At 42.4% G+C, this 19,750-nt stretch overlaps 1 protein-coding gene across 2 annotated transcripts in view; it reads left to right on the top strand.

The window, feature by feature from the left end:
* Positions 1-724: 724 nt before the first annotated feature.
* The window catches only part of sh3rf1 (SH3 domain containing ring finger 1), a 30,420-nt gene continuing 11,394 nt past the window's right edge, over positions 725-19,750 (top strand). For both annotated transcript variants that reach the window (XM_041935081.1, XM_041935080.1), the window contains exons 1-4: positions 725-989; positions 1,940-2,445; positions 18,271-18,546; positions 19,114-19,209. In XM_041935081.1, coding sequence (XP_041791015.1) covers positions 2,065-2,445; positions 18,271-18,546; positions 19,114-19,209 — 753 coding nt within the window. In that variant the 5' untranslated portion in view covers positions 725-989; positions 1,940-2,064. The remainder of the gene's footprint in view (positions 990-1,939; positions 2,446-18,270; positions 18,547-19,113; positions 19,210-19,750) is intronic.

The following is a 19,750-nucleotide window of genomic DNA, read 5'->3' as shown; positions in this document are numbered from 1 at the left end:
GGAAATGTGACCACCAGATGTCCCTATTCACTCTCTGGTATTAATTTAGCTACGCTATGTTTCAAAAATGAGATTATGTCCTCCTACCACTGAAAGTAAGCAAACCACTTATAGCTATTTATTATATCCACACGACAAAGCAGCACATCTGTGTGCAATATCTGAGCTGAACAGAATACACTGCTGATATGCAACAAGATGGGGGGGGGGTCATATTTTGTAGATAATTTAAGTCGCTATGCTGTTTAACAAGAGCACCGGGGGAGCTGGCTTCCAGTTAACCGCACGAAATGTTCACTGGCGTCGCCAAATGATGAAATGAAAAACAAGTTATTTTCCACTCCGCCTGGGAAGAGATGCTGCTCTTTGACACATCATTATAGATCATTAGACGATTCAGTTCACGCCCGTTTGACAACGCTGGACGACGCCTTCCTTGGGCTTCGGAAATTCCTGCTTTCCACAGTGGTAGTCTTCTGTTGTTTTATAAACGCGCCAAACTTTAAATTTAATCTGTTATTACATCAATTACTAACATTCTGCACAAATATGTGTGTGTAAACGCTACCGTTCAGGTAATTTGGTGGCTCGTTCATGTGTACTTGCTACTCACCACCCCGTAATTGCTCCCTTTCCCGACAGCACTTGAAGCCCACACACTCCCTCCCCCTCTCCGCTTGTTTCCAGCAACACAGTCCAGCAGAACAGAAGTAGCGTACTAGCATGGCGCTCGGTGTAGTTGGAGTTCCGTTGTGTCGCCCGTGTCCTTTTCGTGTTAGGTTTTACTTATGTATCTGACAGAGATATGTTTACATTAAACGTTGCGCGCCTCGAAAGAAAACAAACATTGGAAGAACAGTAGTATTTGTCGAATACTCCAGTTAAGCGGCTAGTTTACTCTAGGTAGCTTGCTAACAAGTAAACGTTAGCGAGAAAGCAAAAATTGGGAGATACGGGGCAACAAGAGGAGGAGTCCTGTTTTGGAAGAGGTAAGCTGAATTACATTTAGTGGACGAATTATTTTAAGTGTTATAGAGAAATTGATTTCGTCCCTGAAGTTATATGAAAGCTTTTTTTTTTCAAAGTACGATTTCTGTAAAAACTTCTAATTGTTAACGGTAGTTGCTTAAAAAGGTGGCAGCATTAAAGTAGCGCCTCGCTAGCCAGCGATCACTGCTAGCAAACTTAACTTCACATTTGGTAGTTGTAATGTTTCTCGTTGCCGAGAAAACACTACCGCGCAGAGTACTACTGTCATAAAAGGTCCGGCAAATATCGGTACACGTTTTTCGTGCTGTTAAGTGTTACGTAATATTGACATTTTTTCACCCGGGTAATGTTTCACTATAGCTGTACAAGCTTGTAAGATTTGGATTTTTGTCTTCATGTGATGTCAGCGTTTAGAAATGAGTTACATCAGGCTGATTTTATTGGTATTTTTCTTTATTGATCACCAGACATGGCGAGTTGTTCCCATTCTTGATATATTTCTCCGCGTGTTTTCTCTCTGGAGACACAAATCTCAGTCTGTCACTCCTGCGCCGCTGATACGGGTTTCTCCCTTTTTGTCGCTGTCATGGCGTGTTGACCAGACAAATGTTCCAAGGTCCGAAGGATCCACAAGATTACAGTTTCTAGGTGTAATTATCCGCTGTTAAGTAAATTAGATTAACTTGCCCTTCAACCCTGTGTTCGTTAATCTAAAGGCAGACAGCTGCTGTGTGTTTTAACAGTGTTTTCAGCTCATCACTAAGCTGTGGTATTAAATGTGGCGTCAGTTTTTCCAACTGTGCCAACTGACATGTAAAATTTCCCATGCTCAATATATGAAACAACACTACACTGTTTCAGCCATATGTGATGGCTGTTTTGTGCATACCATGACCTATTTCTTGTGTGTACATTTGACTGATTTGCATGTGTTGACCCTGGTTTGTAGCTGATGCAGATGCCATGGCCACAGCCGAGGTATGGGAGTGACGTGACAGAGCTGGTCCTGCTTCCAAACAAAAACCTTGTCAGCATCATGTTTTTCTGCTGAAGTGGGGGCAGAACACACAGAGAATGGACGAGTCAGTGTTGCTGGATTTGCTTGAGTGCCCTGTTTGTCTGGAGCGACTGGACGCCTCAGCAAAGGTTCTTCCCTGTCAGCACACCTTCTGCCGTCGATGCCTCCAAGGCATCCTAGGCTCACGTGGAGAGCTGCGCTGCCCAGAGTGCCGGACGTTGGTCGAGTGTGCCGTGGATGAACTCCCCAGCAACATCCTTCTTGTGCGCCTGTTGGATGGCATCAAGCAGAGGCCTCGAAGGGCTGGTCCTGGGGCAGGAGTCTGCACAAATGGTACATCTGGAGCCGTGGCCAGAGCACACAGCAGCGGAACAAGGGACCAGGGTACCCCAGGAGCACAACCCCAGCGAGCGCAGGCTAAGAGCACCCTTGTCCGGGTTAGTATATTCACTGTGACTGAACATGGATCAGTGAGCACGAATCTGTTTCCCATTGTTAGGGTCAAGCTGAAACAAAACAGAGAAAATCTGTGTGGATTAAAAGCAGCATGTTGCATTACTGGCTCTCTAATCTTTGCTGCGGATTAACTGTTATCATGGTGATCTGAAAGCCAGCCAGTTGACTAGCAGCCCAACATTACTCATGTCAGTGATTGAGAGCAGTTAATAGTTGAGCCAACAAATTATTCTGTACTGCAGCTGGGCTCTTCCCGTAACAAAGGTTTTCGGTTCTTTCTTAGTTGCTGACGATACCTCATGCCAAAGTCTTTCTTGTTGCTCTTGGGATTCCTGCTGTAGATTTGCTTGTGAGTGTACGTGAGAAATGCAGGGTGGGACTACAGGGTGGTTTTATCTGCAGTACTTAGAGGCACTGTAATGTATAGTTAAAGAAGCAGGAGAAAATTGTGTAGTTTTCAGAGCCTGAGTTTCAGCAGTTTTATTTAAACAGACGTGAGATGAGCTTTTAAACACATGGAAATGGCTAAATCATATCTTAGGGTTATCTTTCTGTAAACTTCTGTAATCCCAAGGAAGCAGGGGTTGATTTTAATGTGTTTTTCTCCTAATGGTTAGGCGGAGACACATGCAAGATGAAAGCAGATGCTGAGGCCAATGAATGCCATGGCATGTCTTGCTTTGGTGTTTTTGTGCTGTTTATATGCTATTTATTTAATCTGTATGTCTAACAAGAACTGCTTATTTTCTTTATTTTGACATTCCTCTCTAAGAATTCCCAGTAAATCATTGCTACTATGTAGTAATCCTAAAACTCAAAATCTGTCTGCAAATGTTCTACTTTCTCTGAGCTGCCCTGTCTGTTTAAGGCAAAATTTTTGCTACACCAGATAATATAACACGGTAATATTATTAAATATTGTAAATATACTCTAATCACACCTAAGGTAGTATTTGTGATGGTATTGCTTTAATATACATACTATGTATGTCAAAAACCTGGATTCAAAAAATGTGGAAAACACTCGGGCCCCTCGTTGCGCGGCTCTGGTCTCCACATAGGGAGGATAGTTTAGATGAAAAGATGTCAAGGTCTTGTGTAGAATCATTGGAATGTCAAAGCGCTGATAATGTATCTGCGTAGCCATGCAGGTACGAAGATCAGAGACCTTGCTGTAAATCGCTACTGGGGGACCCGCCTCATTTGCCGTAGTATCACTTCACAGGATACGTGCTCATTTCAAAGCTGTTTGTGCATTGTGGAAATTCCCTCGATTCTGAAAAGCCTGTTAGTTGGAGATAAAGAGGTGGACACTTGAAACTGCCACATTATTTCAGGTTTTTAAGATTGACAGTTGATTATAAACCCTCAGTGTAGGCATGCACACAGTGTATGAAGGTGTTTTGTCTGAGTCTATATAATTGTGAAGTGCATTCAAATGCCATTTCCTATTTTCCTTGCAATTCCAACTATTTTGTAGAATGTCATGCTATTGACTAATGGTGTTTCTCAAGTCTGTTCTGCCATCATGAGGCATTTACTGATACCCCAAGAACAAGAAAAGACATGGCTGTGCAGGTGTAACCTTTTTAGAACATAAAAGACAGAGATCAAAGCTCTTGCTGATTGCCTAGTCTGATCTCTGGCTAGTGCTCCATGGGGACTGAGCGCTTCACTGCCCCTGGGTGACACCCTCAGTCCCACTTCTTTGTTGTTCGTCCTCTGTCCCCTGATTTTTTGGGGTATCTCAAGGCTTGAAGCAGCTCTTCTGGTGCAGTGTCCCTGTTCAAGCAGAGCTCCACCTCCAATTCTTATATGGCCAGAGAATGGCCGGGAGGGGGGAGGCAGTGGGGACAGCCTGACAGATGCACAACAGGGTTTTGTTTCGGGTCCCCTCTGATCTTACTGAATGACCAACACGTGTAGAGTAGCCAAGAGTGTGTGTATGGAAAAGTAACAGAAGCTGATGAGTGTTAAGTGAAGGTGTCATGACCAAAAGGGACAAATGCTTAGTGTGTAACCTTGCACAGTCAGCTATCTGCCCCTCCTCTTATCATCTCCAGGGTTGCTTGCAGCTGTTTGACACTCTGGCCCGGCATCTCTTTGATGATGGGAATGAAAAGGCGCATCTTGAATGCAGTGCTGTGGTTGTCTGGCCCTTCACAGTCAGTTTAATGACTCACCTCCATGGTGCTCCGTTACATGGATGTTTTGTCTTCCCCTTGGCCTTGTTGACTCATATGACACAGTATTTTGTTCACACAGATTGAGAACAGATAGCTCAGTGGTATTTTTGCGTGAAAGCGAGTTAAGCCATTGGAGCTGTCTGGAAGTCAAAGGTTAAGGTTCAGGAGTCATGGCAGTCAGGGGTCGGAGCCAAGGAGGGAGAGGGGAGAAAAATTAGAGGATCTCTGCGGATGTCTTCAGTTATCATTATGGTCCACTGGAGAGTTGAGCAATTACTCCCACAGACTCAGAATATAGCTTTTTTATGAGAATTTCTGCCTTTGTCATAAAACTTAAACGTTCCTTTTTAATGGTGTTGTGCATTAGCCACAGTTTGGCTTACATTTAGGGCTATAATATTTGCAGTAATGCTTATGAAATAAAGCTTTGATTAAGAATAATAACTTCACTCAACTACCTATTGGATGTGAGTGTGTGTATGTGTGTCTGTCTATGTGTGTTTAGTTGATGGGAAATGAGACACTATTCTTTCCTAAGCTCTTGGGGATGTAATTAGGTCATTGTCTCTTCTTTGGTAATGAGAGCATTTTACAAGGGTTTCTTTTTTTCCCTTTTTAGGCCTCTTACATTTGATGGCCCCCTCCACCTGCCATTATTTCTCATTATCTTCAAATCCATTAAATTGATTCCAAGTGAACAAGAAGCAAGATTTATTAGTATATGCTGCTGATTGAGGGAAGTATTCTAATGTTGTTACCCCCAAGACATAAGAGTTTTTTCCCAGTTATTTTTATATTGAAGTTTTGGTGTGTTTTGTCCTCTCTCTTTGTAGTTGATTTATTTCTTCAGAGAACAAGAATGTTGTTTATGGGTTCCTTATGTAGAGGTATCTCATTAAAATTCCTGTGCACCTCCCTTGTCTGAGGTCGATGAGTCACGCTGGCCCTCTTTGATGACATCATATTGTTGTTGAAGCCTTTCCTCTTGGCCGGCTGGCTGACCTCTGCCTGCGCGACAGAACCCCGTCATTACACCCTCACACTGCCCACATACTGGCAAACACATACTTACTGCTTTCCACTGGGAATTTTTCAAGAAGGCTTTGGTCTATTCATTCCTTCTCTCTCAGCACACTCACACTTTTCTCTTGCCTCCTCTGTATTTCCCACGGAGGTCTACAAGTAGCCGTGACCTTCTGGACAGTGCGTGTCAGGGATTTTGGAGCCACCTGTAATTTTCTCTTATGAGACACTGACACAAGCTGTATTTTTCCCATATTTCTGCTATGTACCTCCTCTCTCCTTGCTGTCTAAATCCAGGCTGGAGCCTGTTAAAGGTCTAATGAGATTAGAGTTTATTAGACAGTGAGTCGGCACTGCTCCCCGTTCTCCTTTTACTGCTGACTGCTGACTCTCATTCAGCGGAAACAGAACACTTGTTATTTAGTGAAGCAACCTGTGTGTGTGTGTGTGGTTGCCATTATGTGTTTTTACACACTTTCCTAATACACTTTCAGACAGTTTGTTTCTTGTTGACTAGTGCAGTTTTTCAGGGCCTGATTCTAAATTATATTTCAAATGAATGGTTTCTAGCTGTGATTAATGATTAATGAGAGAGTTTCACACCACCAACATTTAAGTGGAACATGATATGAAACCCAGAAGGATTAAAATTTATCCATTCATCTATTTCCCATACCACCCATCATGCACAATCTCACAGTGGAGTGGAGTTTATCCCATCATGCAATGGGCCAGGGACGGGTACCTGAATAGCTTCAACAGGTGAACAGTCAATTGCACTGCTAACGTACATAGACGCACGTATGTTTTGGAAAACATACAGTCAATGAGCAAATGGACAGTTATGCTGTGGGGAAATGTCTCTGTCCTCCATGTGTGGGTTTACATACTTTCCAAAGAGAAGTTCAAAAGACCTAATCATGTGATTAAGGTGCAACCAAGGCCTCCTCATTGCAGCGTAACACTGCTCCCCTGATGTAGGGTGTGTTGTCTTTCAGGGCTTTTAAGATTTGCCAGACACAGAGGAAAGAGTTGAATTGTTTTGCTCAGTCTCCTTTCAACCTCTTTCCCCCAGACAGAGTAGGATGTTTTGTGTTAGTGTGTGAGTGTGTCTCTGAGGAATGCCATGAGTAGTTACAGGTCACTGTTTCTTCTCTAAACATTGGGCTTGTCTAGTCTCGTCCCACTTGCCAGCTCACGTTCACCTTCTTCAGTAAACCTTCTATAGGTATCAACAAGTATTTATGTGTACTTTTGCTGTAAGACATGCAATGCTATTCTTTGAGTCACAGGTAAATGTGGTGATTTGAAAGGATGGTAGAGGCCTGTGTCTGCCATATTCATAAAGTCTGTACTTCTCTTGATAATCGTGCTTGCAGGGATGTGCCTCTGCACCTGAAAGCCTGAGGGCAGACTCAGCGGTAGCAGTTGTATCTTGTTGCAGGACATCTTTTCATATTCTTTCAAAGTGCTAGCCATCTGGCCATACTTTTCTTCACAGTTTGGACTGCCCAGCTCCCTATGTCAACTGATGATTGCACATAACCTCATTTTGTAGGTTCTGTTCACAAAAATGTTTCAATGTTTGTTGTTATTTCCAGTGCATTTAACATTAAATTCTGGGTGGTCTACCAGCTAAAAATGTCACATTTGTCAATGGCCCACATCCCCTGCTTCTTCCATCCATATCTCAACTCCTGCCAAGTCTGTCAGCAAAACAGTCGTAAGGGAAGCAGCCATGACCTTCTTTACCACTGTCCTGTCACACCTGTGAGGGCCACTGAAAGCATTTCCCCAGCACTTTTTTATATGTGTGAACCAGTGTCCAAGGTTCCTCAGGAAAAATATTTTGTGAACCAGCTCTTATCAATAGTTTGTTTTACAGAACCACTTTGACAAGTGCTTGCCATAATTTAATAATTCATCTTATGCCAGTAATTACACTAATTTCTTCTTGCTTGGGTGATATGGGTTGACACGAAAAACAAATGTTTTCAGTGATATTTATTCTTGTGACTGTTTTGTCAGCTGTTTGACAACATGTGTCCCCTTGTGTCCTTCCTTATTCCCAAACTGCCCCTAATACCTGCGTGGCCTTAACAGAGCAGTTTGACCTCTCACCCTGTGTTTTGATTGGTGGGCCAGGATTGGTCATCCATGGGCCGTTTGACTGCTGGCATGTTAAGTGTTTAGTTCCCATCCCTAAGGCAGAATCATGATTTGCTGGGAGTTTCGTTTTCAGTTGTTTGACCTCTGACCCGAGAACTATTACTTGCTATTCATGCATCTTCAAGCAGCAGCAGCAGCATGTTGCCTCTGGCTCACCTTGCTGCTGCATGAGAGATGTGTGGTCTCTGACCTCCTTCTGAGATGGGGCCAAAAATTATTCTATCAAATATTTTAAATGATTCCCCCAAATCTCTAGCCTTTCTTCTGTAAGCCACGTGTGTTTGCTGTTCTGCTATGAGCTGAGAAGTTTCCTGTTTTTCTTTAAGGCCCAGAGGTGCAGTTAATCTGCGTTTGTCCCCCGAGTGACATCTTTGTCCCAGCTGTGAGAAGACACTGAGTATCCGGTACTTCAATTCAAAGCAGTCATGGATTTTTGTTTATTTTTTGGCTGCTGTAATAAAGACAGTATTACTAATAATGCCCTGCCACATCTTATGCACCGTAGGTTACCCTAACACATTCATTGCAAGCAGAACAGTGGTCAGAATCAAAAGAAACTATCTTGCTCCCTAAACCATTCGTTTAAAGTTGAGGTTTTGAGGTTTTGAGAAGCCGCTTTTCCAATACAGATGGTTAGAAAACAAGTATTCTTTATTTTATTTTGAAAGACAGTGACACAAATCTTGCAAACCCAGCTACCGCAATCTTGTGTTCTCAGTTACTCCACATGTGTGGGGTCTGTCCTGCTGACAGTGTGTGATTAATTACTGAAGTGGACTTGAATAGGGGAGAGCACTGACAAAGACTTGGTGTTTCTTTCATCCAGACTATGCTGTCTGCACACACACCCCACCACAACCACTCACTAGAGAACTACATTTACACTCAGGTCCCATCATGAGTGTTCTGGTTATAGGCAAATGTACTTTGAGCCAAGTTGTTTTACACAAACACAAGCCTAGCCCTCTGTGAGTTTGGTCTGACCAAGCCAGGTCAATGTTTGTTTTAATGAGTCACAGTCTGATTTTAGATCCTCAAGGGCCCTTATACAGTGCACACCCACAAAAACACAGGTGTGTAGTCAGTACACAAACAGATCTGTGACAGCACTATGTGTGTTGAGATGTCAGCACAGGCTTGAGCCAAATAGCCTGTATTTCTGTTCTCCATGATAGAAAGGTGTGATCTTCATGCTGATCATGTCAAAGCCCATTAGCTCATATGTATATGGATGGACATCCTGATTAGCTTTAGAGGCACCAGCATATGTCTCTCTTTTCTCCCCAGTGCTTAATGGTGTTACTGTGGGCTGAGTAACCACAGCAACCTGAATTTTTGTAATGTGAGTGTGTGCCAGCAGAATTGTCTGCCTGTCAAATATCTCTAGTCTTATGAGACCTGCTCATGTGTTTGCCTCTAATGGCTAATGTGGCAATGACCAGTCATCATCAAGATAGACATGAAAAGCATATAGTCCTCACAAATACTTAATTTTATACTCAGAATGCTGAGCCTGTTTTGACCCTTTACATTTTTTACTATGAAGTTAAAACTTAACTGTACTTGCAAAGCATAAGTCTGAAATCTCTGTCTGAGCAGGACTGGCACAAACTAGTTAAATGGAGTAATTGCTGTAATAGAGCAGTTCTGTTCAGGACTAAACACTCAGCAAATCTTTGTAGAAGAACAAGAAACTAGTGAGGCCCCCAAACTCTGAGCTCCTCAGACCTGCTCCTCTCGCTTCAGTACGCGATGCCTCATTTTGCATTCAGTGGACATAAAGGAAACCTAGCAGCTACATGTTACATCTGGGTTGAGTCGAGGGTGGAATGGACAAACACACTCACACACTTTCTTAAGAAAGTGAAAAATGGTCAGTGCTGTGCTGCTTCTTGAGTCGGAGAACAGATGCAGTGTTTGTGCCTTGGCCCTTTGCCAGACCTGTGTCAATATCCTGGCTTTGTTTGTCCACTGTAGAGGCGTACAAATACCAGCCAATGCAAGCAAATGGTCTTCAGTTGCCCACTAGTCTGACATGTAACACTGGATAACTGAAAGATATGCAGGCGTATGAGAAACAGACATTTAACAAAGATAACTGGGAAACAACATAGCAGTGTCTCTATAACAGGTTTTATTTGAGATTCAACAACTACAGAATGGACAGTTGTCCAGTTCCTCGTCAAATTTCCCCTCGACTTGCAACTCCCTTCGTAAATCAAAGTCAGCCTAGGCAGAGCAGAGCAGAGCAGGTGGCTCACCCTGAATGACTAAGAGGAACAAAAGGCCACAGACACTGCACGCTTTCACCAGCACAGTGGAGAGTAATGTGAGGAAATGCTTAGTATTCAGCTCATATTGACTGGTGCTTAATACACAGATACTGTGAACTAATCCCTCTGTAGCTTGGATACAAGCTAACTTCCTATGTGCAACTCCTCTCTCTGTGCTTATCCAAGTTATTAGATACCTGGCAAATCAAGGTACCACTGACTGTATGATCTCACTGGTAATTGAAATAATGCTTTTTTACCCAAATATTCTATTGATTAGTAAGGTGCTTATTCAGCTATTGCCACTGGTAGTGCATGGAAATGTTTGCATTGCAATTGCTGGAGGCATCATTAACTTGTCGTTAATTTATCAAGTTTAAAAAGTTCTGCACTGTGGTTCAAGGTTGTGTTTGTTTTTGAGTGCCACCGATCAAAATAGGTCTCAGGGGGTCGATGTCCTCTCGCATGCTTATACTGTACATTTTGCATTTGTTTGACTGATTTCTTAGTCTGGTCTATAGAACTTTAAAATAGAAATGCAAATGCTTATCATGTTTGTCATCAGTGACACATCATGTTTACCTTTTCTTGCCTGTCCCAACTGTGATTGCTTTTGATTATAGATTAGTTAGGGTTAATAACTGAATGTCAGCATGTCTGTGTCACAGAACCATATGGTACTGTAGGTTCAGGATGGCAAGCCTTGCTTCCTCTGTCTCATTTCCTTCTCAGTCTTTTGATCTTACAGTGTTTCTCTCCCCTTCTCTTTCTAGTTTGCATAGCTTCCCTGCTCTCTCTGTATGCTCTGAAATGTGAGTGGGTTCCTGTGAGAACTGTTGTTAAGCCCAGTGTATGATCTGGCACAGAGTTAAAGAGTTGAGTTCTTTCAGTTTTTAGTCAGACAAGCAGAATGGGTGATCCCAGGGCCACCCAGAACCACCCTTTACCCCTCATCTGAGGCCAGCCAGGTATAGAAGCCAGCCCGTACACATTAGGCTACACAAGAAGTTGTGGCAGTTCATGTGCAAGTGGTTTCGTGCAATTGCATTTTCACAGTAGAGCCTACACATACACCCAGACACACGAGAGCTTCACGAAAACCGTGTGACAGCTCTACAGTGTGTGCGTACGCTCTCCCATAAATCCATACTCCCTTCCTGCTAAACTTCTTTCTTTCTGATGACTAATCTATAGCTTACTAAGTGCACTCAGCTCAGTAATGTCTTGATTGAATGTCCATGTGGTGAATGTTTTTATAGACTCCACCACCATCAGCACCACCTTAAGACAGAAATCTCAGTGAAGTTCCTGATTGTGTACATTGCAGCCTTTAGGGGCCTGATCAAAGCCATTCTTCTTAGCGTTGGGATAGTCTAGTACCTACATTCCCATGAGCCTGAAGGCAACACCTACACGGTGGCATTAAAACTGTAGATTGCTGGAGTCATCAAGTGACTGTTTACCCCTGACGTCTGTTAGCACTCAGGGGAGTGGAGGACATGGTGGTATTAGTGTAACTGTGAAATGACCTAGGAACATGGAAGAATATCAGGAGGAACAGGAGGAGAGTTTCAAGGCTTTCTGAAAACTTCCTGTTCTTCTCACATGTGATCCAAGCTTCCGTCTGGCCTCCAGACTGCTCTCAGTGTTTTCGTGCCTGTAGCCTAATGTGTGGGACCTCATTTGCTATGTAGTGATGGAAACAAACAAGCACAGCGAGTTGTAATAGGGCAAAGCTCTTGGAAAGCTTGAATGGTTTACTGCCCATTTCCCTCCTTACAAAATGCAGTCAAGTAGATAAATGATTCTCACTACACTAGGCTTGAGTGTCGCTTAGACTTAATTGATTCTGATTTCTGCTTGAGCTTGCTTTTTCTTTTTTTATTCTACTGTGTGCATAGTGGACCATGGTCCTATAAAAATATGGGAAGTTGTTAGGCAAGAATTGACTCTGGCTCAACATCTTACCAAATGGAAAAGACTATTTTTACTAGTTAATATATATACCTGGCAAATTCAAGAAAATTTCACATTTTTATACAAATCCTGCAAATCCAATATTGTCATAACATAATAAAGATTTCGTTAATTTGCTCCTTCAGTATGTAATGTACAATTGACTTTTTTAATTTGATGCTTGAGCATTAGGTGATTCTTGGTCATTGTGGCTTTACTTAGGGATATAAGAATTGGTACATTCTCTACCATGCTGCAATAAAGTTTTGTGGTGTTAGAATGACTTCCTCCTTTGTATTAAATACTTTTAGTGAGCTTTAGAGATGTTGGTAGGTGGATTTTGTTACCTTTGGACAGAGCCAAGGAACCTGTTTCCCTCTGTTTCCAGTGTTTATGCTGACTAGCTGTTGGCTGTAGTCTAATATTTACAGATCAAACATGAGAATGGTATTGATCTTCTCATCCAACTCTTGGCAAGAAAGCAAATAAGCATAATTCCAAAAATGTCAACTCAACTATCTTGTTGAGGTGGTTGCCCATCAACTTCACTGGTGCCCTTGGCACCATCACTGCACTCTCTCCCAGAACTGGACTCTGGATTCTGATTGAGTTTCTCTCACAAGATTCATGGCACTGTCAGGAGACCCATAAATGGCCAAAAAAAAGTGCTCCTGTGTGGAGTTTCCATAGAAACCAGAGAATGGAAGTTTTTCTTTTGTCTCAGACTGAGAGGGAGACAACAGCTCCAGATGAGTAAGCTGTGTCTTGAGGTTCTGCTGTGACAAGAGCTGAAAGTCTCTGTTTGACTGCATTATTTGAATATCAGTGAGTGAAAGTTTTGCCTGTCCTTTATCCTTGATTGAGTCATTCTTGGTCTTCCTCATGATTATGTTTTTTGGACGTACAGGACACACCCCATTTTGGTCTGATGGGAAAATCAGAGATCCAAAAGGAAAACAGATGTTCAGCTCTCATTCGCCACAATTGTTTTGCCCAACAATTAAGAAATGGGGGAATTATTAACAAACCTATAACTTTCACTAGTACATTAAGATAGCGGATTTATCCACAACTGTATGTAGAATTGACCTTGAAAAAGACATGCAGCTACTAGAGAGACAGACTAAATATATCAAAAATTGTTTAAAAGAAAATACAACTACATGCACGTTTTCAACCTCTGATTTTGTGTGCACCATCACTTACCCAATTGTGTGCTTGGTTAGTTTTGTTCAATTAGGGTCTCTTTCTGGCTACTGGCTTTTATAAACATTATATCTCTGCCTTTTTGTTCGTCAGCCATTTCCTGCATTTTACACCAAGAAACCCTCAGGTTTTTAGACAGCATGGTGGAGGCAGTGAAAGAAGCCTGCTCTACAGTGGTCATTAAAAAAGCCATTAGGAATCAATTTAAACTAATGCAGCTCTAATGGAATCAAGATGCCCCACGCCTTCCGAATTCCTCGCTACCATCATGTGTCAGTGCTTGTGCCACGATGTTGGTGGCAAGATCTTCAGTAAACACTGACTTGGTAATGAACAACAAATGTCCGATGGCCACCTGGTCAGTGTGGCAGATGCTGCTTGTGCTCCCAGTGCTTGAATGTTTGACATGTCTTGGCCTGGATGTGTTTGTAGAAGGGCAAACCAGACAGACTACCCCTCGGCCCCGACACAAGGCACACTGTTTTGGCTGTAGTACCCCCTGCTCATTCTTAAACCCCTGCAGAGCTCCTGGAGGTATCCATATGGGAGTAGACACATGTCTGGCACTTACACAGAGGGGGTAAAGGTTTCTGTCTACGGTAGTTACACACCACCCTTGAACTGCTGACGGAGCACAATCTACCTGTAACCTTTACTATTTCTCAGTAAAAACAAACCGTAATGTTATGTGTCAAAGTGAAGTGTATGATGACTAACAGATTCAGAATTTATTGCGATTTTCTTGAGCTGGTTGTTTGTCTGTATAAAGCAGTTGTGTTGCAACTGCATCTCAATTACATTATGCCTTTTTGCTGGTTAAAACATCTTTTGCAAACAGTACTGTGTAAAGGCAAGCTGTTAGTCTAATTGTCCCCATTTGACCTACTCGTTCCTCCTCTACATGCATGCATGCATGCATGCATTGTGTTTTTATGCCTGTCTGCTCACTGGTTGTTGACATTTGGCTGTGCTGTAGAGCAGAATGCTAGGGTAATTCACTTGTAATCCAGTGCTGTGGAAGAGAACACTATAACAGCCAAATCCCCTTAGCACACAGGTCTAATTGCATTATCTGCAGTACAGGAGTAATTGCACACACCAGCTGATGCTCTGCACAGTGGGCCTAACCTCTCCTGTTTTCTCTTGCTTTCCCTACCATTCTCCATTAACTATCTGTCTTTCACTCTTGCACACACAAGTAGGTTAACAGCCTTAGTATTACTCTTTACAGTAAGTAAAAAAATGTAATGAAAAAAAGTTGAGGGGCTAAGGTTTGCCCAATGTAATGTCTAAATACTTATTTCCAGCAAAGAATTGTACGAGCACAACCCAGTCATTTAGCCTCTAAAGGAAAATGAGAGCAAACACTTTCCGCCAAATCTATTCAGAGAATTCAAATGTGCGAATCTTGGCTTCTTGTGCTTTGCTGGGACTTTCCTGTCCCCACTGAAGTTAGTAAGAGGAGACTCTGTTCTCAAACATGCTTATTGCGATCTCATCTAAAGAAAAGTTAAGACCAGGCAAGGCAAAGGCAAAGCAAGTTGAGTTTGTGTTTCAGCTAAAATCAAAGGATACTTACATTTCTATTTGATAGTTACTGCTCCTTATCCTTTATTGATACCCATAGGTTGGCAGTGGATAGCCACAGAGCATTGCCCCAGGGACCAACCCCAGTTCTAAGATAGTGCCTTGGACAAGGGCACTGACAAGAGAAGTGATCTAACATACATACTTCTGATGTCAGGGGAAACCAGAGCACCTGGAGGAAACTCACACAAACACATGCAAACTCCACACAGAACGGCTTGGAACTGAACCTCTGGCTTTGAGGTGACAGAGCTAACCACTGAGCAACCGTGCTTAACAACTCAAAATGTGGTACGAGGACGTTGTGAAAGCAGCTGCTTGGTGAAGCCTACTTAATTGACTGTTGTATTGCAATCTCTGTTTTTCCAGCTGATACAGGGTAAAGACACATTAAACCCTCAAAACATTCATTTTAACTGATAATGGGCTTTACTGCTCAGCATATTTATCATGTCAAGCAGTCTGAGAACCAAAATATTTGTGTCACCAAATCACTTGTCTGCTATCTTAGTTGACAGTCCACATGCTACCGCCTCAAGAAAGTTAGGCTGCTGGATAGAAATATTTTATTGTTGGATATTATTACAAGTATAGGTATCTGAAAAAGTAAAGGTGGAGTTTAAGATTTAATTTTACAATTATTTGTTGATTTAAGTTTGTAGTCTTCAAAATAAAGAACCACAAGCCTCTTGTATCCCACAGACTGCCTTTTGGTTATGTGGTAAATGGGGTGTTGCTACACATGAACATGATTTCTACCTAAGTCATGTCAGGGTCAGTCATTTCATGGGAGTTGTTTAACAATGAAGACAACAACTCCCATGATCCCACACTGCTTCACGACATCATCCAATTGCATATTTTATTTTTATTGTTTTCATTGAGGGACCCCTAGCAATGGAAGTTACATACTGTGTTTTTACATCTTTAAGGCTAGAAGTCAGAAATTTCACAAGTCTGATACAGCAACCCAACAGTAGCTTATTCTGCTGTATAATTACTTACATAAGCTTTCACTGCAGATGTTGAGGACAATTTGAGAGGTGCAATGAAGAAAAAAAAACTTGCTTTGCCCCTCCTTAGACCAGAGAAAGTCTGTCTGATATTGATGTCTTTTACCAGGCTTTTGCATACAAGGTACATCACCTTAATGTAATGTAGTTTTACCCTGCCTCTGGGGAGGGTTTAAGAATAACAAAAGCAAGGAGGATCTGTGTGCATGATTGTATGTTTATGTGATACATGTATTTGTTTGTAGCAGCCTGAGATGAAACCTTTTAGAACATTTATGTGGTAGCAACTCTTTAGTTTTCACTCTTGTTAGAAGCACAGTTCCCTCTCCTTTCCAGAGGGGATGTTTGGTCAGGACTGATGGTGCTCCTTTATGCAGGTCGACTGCAGACACAACAGCACTGTCTCCATGGACACAAACCGGATATTAACCCCCCCGGCTATCACCCACCCACACCACCTCTTACATCCAGAGGCCCCAATAGTCAGTCTCTCATGATTTTCTCTCTCCCTCTCACTATGTTAAGTCAAGTGAAACATGGAAATGCACCTCTTTTATGATGCCAGGACAGAAAGATCAAAACAACAGCTCAGTAGTAGGCAGTAAGAGTGTGGGATCAAAACATAGGGAGGAGTGAGTTTGGTCTGTGTTTGGCCAAAATCCATCTGGAGAAGCAATAATTGCTGAACTAATTCAATAGAAATCGGTAAGGAAATCTTGAATTCCTGCCAGTCTCATCTAGCCATTCCAGCTAATAGCAAGGAAATATTGTTCTAATACAATGTCTTGTACATGCAAAACTTTATTTACTAACACCTTTTATCAGTGGAATCACTTTCACCGTGTGAAAAAGCAGTTACATAACTATGCTGACTCTGGGCACTGTGCTATTACTAAAGGTTTTATTAAGTCCTGGCCTTGGTCTGCAAACAAGTGCTTATAAACTTCACAGTTTCAAGGGGACAAGCATTTCATATTTACCATGTAATTAGATCCCACTGGCTTTGTGTAGCTTGAACCTGATCTGTCATTTGCAACAAAAATGGCAGAGCTTCCACTTTCATTTGCATTTTCATCACGAAACTCCCTGCCAGGCCTGGGTGGGCTCAAAAGCCCTGTTTTTCCCTGAAAGGAGGCCCAGTCCCAGTGCAGTGTGCAGGGGGCTGCAGTACCCCTCCTCCCACCTCTCTCTCCCCACAGGCTGGACCGGCAGAGCCAGAGACCGATTGGCTCTGTGCTTTAGGCTGTGTGATTCTCTGCAGCAGGGTAATGTCACCCTGGCTCACCATCACGGCTCATTCTGTACTTTTATTCTCCTCTGAGCCTTTAAATGGTTCATTAGCCTTTAACAAGACTGCAGAGCCTGCTCCAAACTCTGCGTTAACCCCTCTCTCTCTCTGGCTCACTTTCTCTCTCTGCCAGGATCTGCCTGAGTTCTAGCCATTTTTCTTATCACTGTTTGATTGTATTCCTTGTCGACTCTGCAGTTTCAGTTCAAGAGTTGAGATCCAGTCGGTTACTAGTGTTTGTGATTCTGATCACTGCGAAAGATGTCTAACAGCAGTGGGATAAATGGTGGGGGGCTGCTTTGGACTGAAGCCTTCCTCATGGACACACACCCTGAATGGAGTACATTGATGCTTCTCTATCCTGCTACTCCCCCCTACTCGCTGGCCCTCTTTCCCTAGATTGTCATTCCCTGAATGGGCCTTTCAGGACTCGAGGCTAGCAGGCTGAGATACAAAACCTTCCTCTGCAAGATAAAGGGACAGAGCCCTGGGCCCTCTGAAGGCGTTAGTCAGCTAGTCACAACGAGCCAGGCTCATCACACTTAAACTGTGAACACACAACATAGATCTTTTCACTATCAGGGAACAAACAGGGCAGTTTACTGTGGCTTTATAAAAACATGCAGTCACAGATTTCTTTATCCTTTTTGTTTGTGGTGTCCAAAAAAACAGACTAATTTTATTTTCCATAGGGCCAGGTTTATAGTTGATTTGGGAGTTAAACGACTGGCTATGAACACAGTTTTGGAATTTGATGTCTCTTATATGGACTGTTGTCTTGTTCTGGTTCGTGGGGCTCAGCTTGGATTTTTCCATTTCACTGTTTTCTAGCACTGCTCTAGTACCTTTCTGAAAAATGTGCTCTTGGTTAGTGATTAATTTTTTATGAATCCTGCAACTAAGCCTGAACTACATTAACTTCACAAAGAGAAAGCAAAAATCTTTTTCCAAAGTTATGATACTTTTTTGAGATTGAAAATTCATTCTTTATTGCATTATTTTTGGTTTTGTGAGCTGTATTTCAACCACTGCAATATGTTCTGGTTTTTGCAAAGATGGCTGGTTGGAATGCAATGTGCGTCTTACTCTCAATCTCTGTTTGTAGGGTGTACCCCAGCTCCCTTGTGCCAAGGCACTCTACAACTATGATGGCAAGGAACCAGGAGACCTCAAGTTCAGCAAGGGTGACATTATCATCCTGCGCCGGCAAGTGGATGAGAACTGGTACCACGGGGAGATGGGCGGAGTTCATGGCTTCTTCCCAACCAACTTTGTCCAGGTCATCAAGCCGCTGCCACAACCACCACCTCAGTGCAAAGCTCTGTATGACTTTGAGCTCAAAGACAAGGAAGCAGACAAGGACTGTCTGCCCTTCTCCAAGGTGAGACACAGTAGCACTGCAACAGCCACAGCTCTGCTACGTGGTCACTGTAGTAAAACAAAAATACCTCTCATTACAGTGACACTCTGTCTTCTAAGCATTCATTTTCTCAAGTTATGCATGTGTTAGAATGCAAGGGCTGTTAACTGAAACGCCCAGAGAAATGGTTTATATTTTGAGCCAGACTTCTTGATGAACAACTGTAATTAAGCTGGACAGAATGAATGCCATACAGAGCAAGGCACAGCTTAACTACAGTAATTGAGTAGTTATGTGTGTCCAGCTGTTTGGGTCATACTTTGATGTTTTTTGTATTCTGTCATCAGCTGTTTATATGCCACATGAGCAAAAACAAAAACAAGCTTACGAAGTAGTTTTCCAAACTGAAATCTTTGCAGTAGACTCCAGTGTTTTTACTCTCGGGCATGTCCCTTTTAATAAAACATTGTCCCTACCTCATTATTTCTGTTCAGTGTTTGTTCCTGGAGGATGAGAAACACTCTTAGTTAGCAGCATCCTTAATTAGGTTCTCCCTCATGCAGCGCCCCTGTCTGTCTTGAATTTCAGGATGATATCCTGACTGTGATCCGCAGAGTGGATGAAAACTGGGCAGAGGGAATGCTGGGAGATAAAATTGGAATTTTTCCCATCTCATATGTTGAGGTAAGAAAACTAAGCAGATTCTTTAATGTCAATATGTCACTGATCATGAGTGGAGTAGGAGCCCCACGAGGATCAGCCAAGTGCTAAGAGCCTTTGAACGTAGTAGTCTCTCCGTATGCTTCCTGAAAAATGTGTATGACACCTCTGTTCCTTTTGAAATGCTCATATGTTTCATAGAACCTCCAAATGTGTCTTTGAAGATTTAGACAGTCACAGTCTCTCCCTCTCTGAGATCCACAGGTCTCACTTAAAAGCTTTAGGAATAATCCAGACAGAATGAAGCAAACCTTTGTCCTTTAGAGATGATTTCATTTAAAAGCTGTTGATGGCGGTGTGCATTCTGTTGTATATATTATAAACATGCAGAAAAGATACTGGATTGAAGTGTGTTGTAGTTAGTATAAAGAAGAGCATTTTTTTTTTCAATAGCTGTGACAGGTTTCTTTATTCCTTTCATGTGTATCTGTCCTTTTTTATATTCATATTTTTATACACTGAGTGAGCGTTTTGCAGAAGCAGAATGCGGACTGTATCTAAAGCT

Source organism: Chelmon rostratus, chromosome 4 (genome assembly GCF_017976325.1).
Source record: "Chelmon rostratus isolate fCheRos1 chromosome 4, fCheRos1.pri, whole genome shotgun sequence".
Lineage (NCBI taxonomy): Eukaryota > Metazoa > Chordata > Actinopteri > Chaetodontiformes > Chaetodontidae > Chelmon > Chelmon rostratus.
The sequence above is the reverse complement of the archived record's forward strand: the minus strand, read 5'-3'. Positions and strand labels throughout refer to the sequence as shown.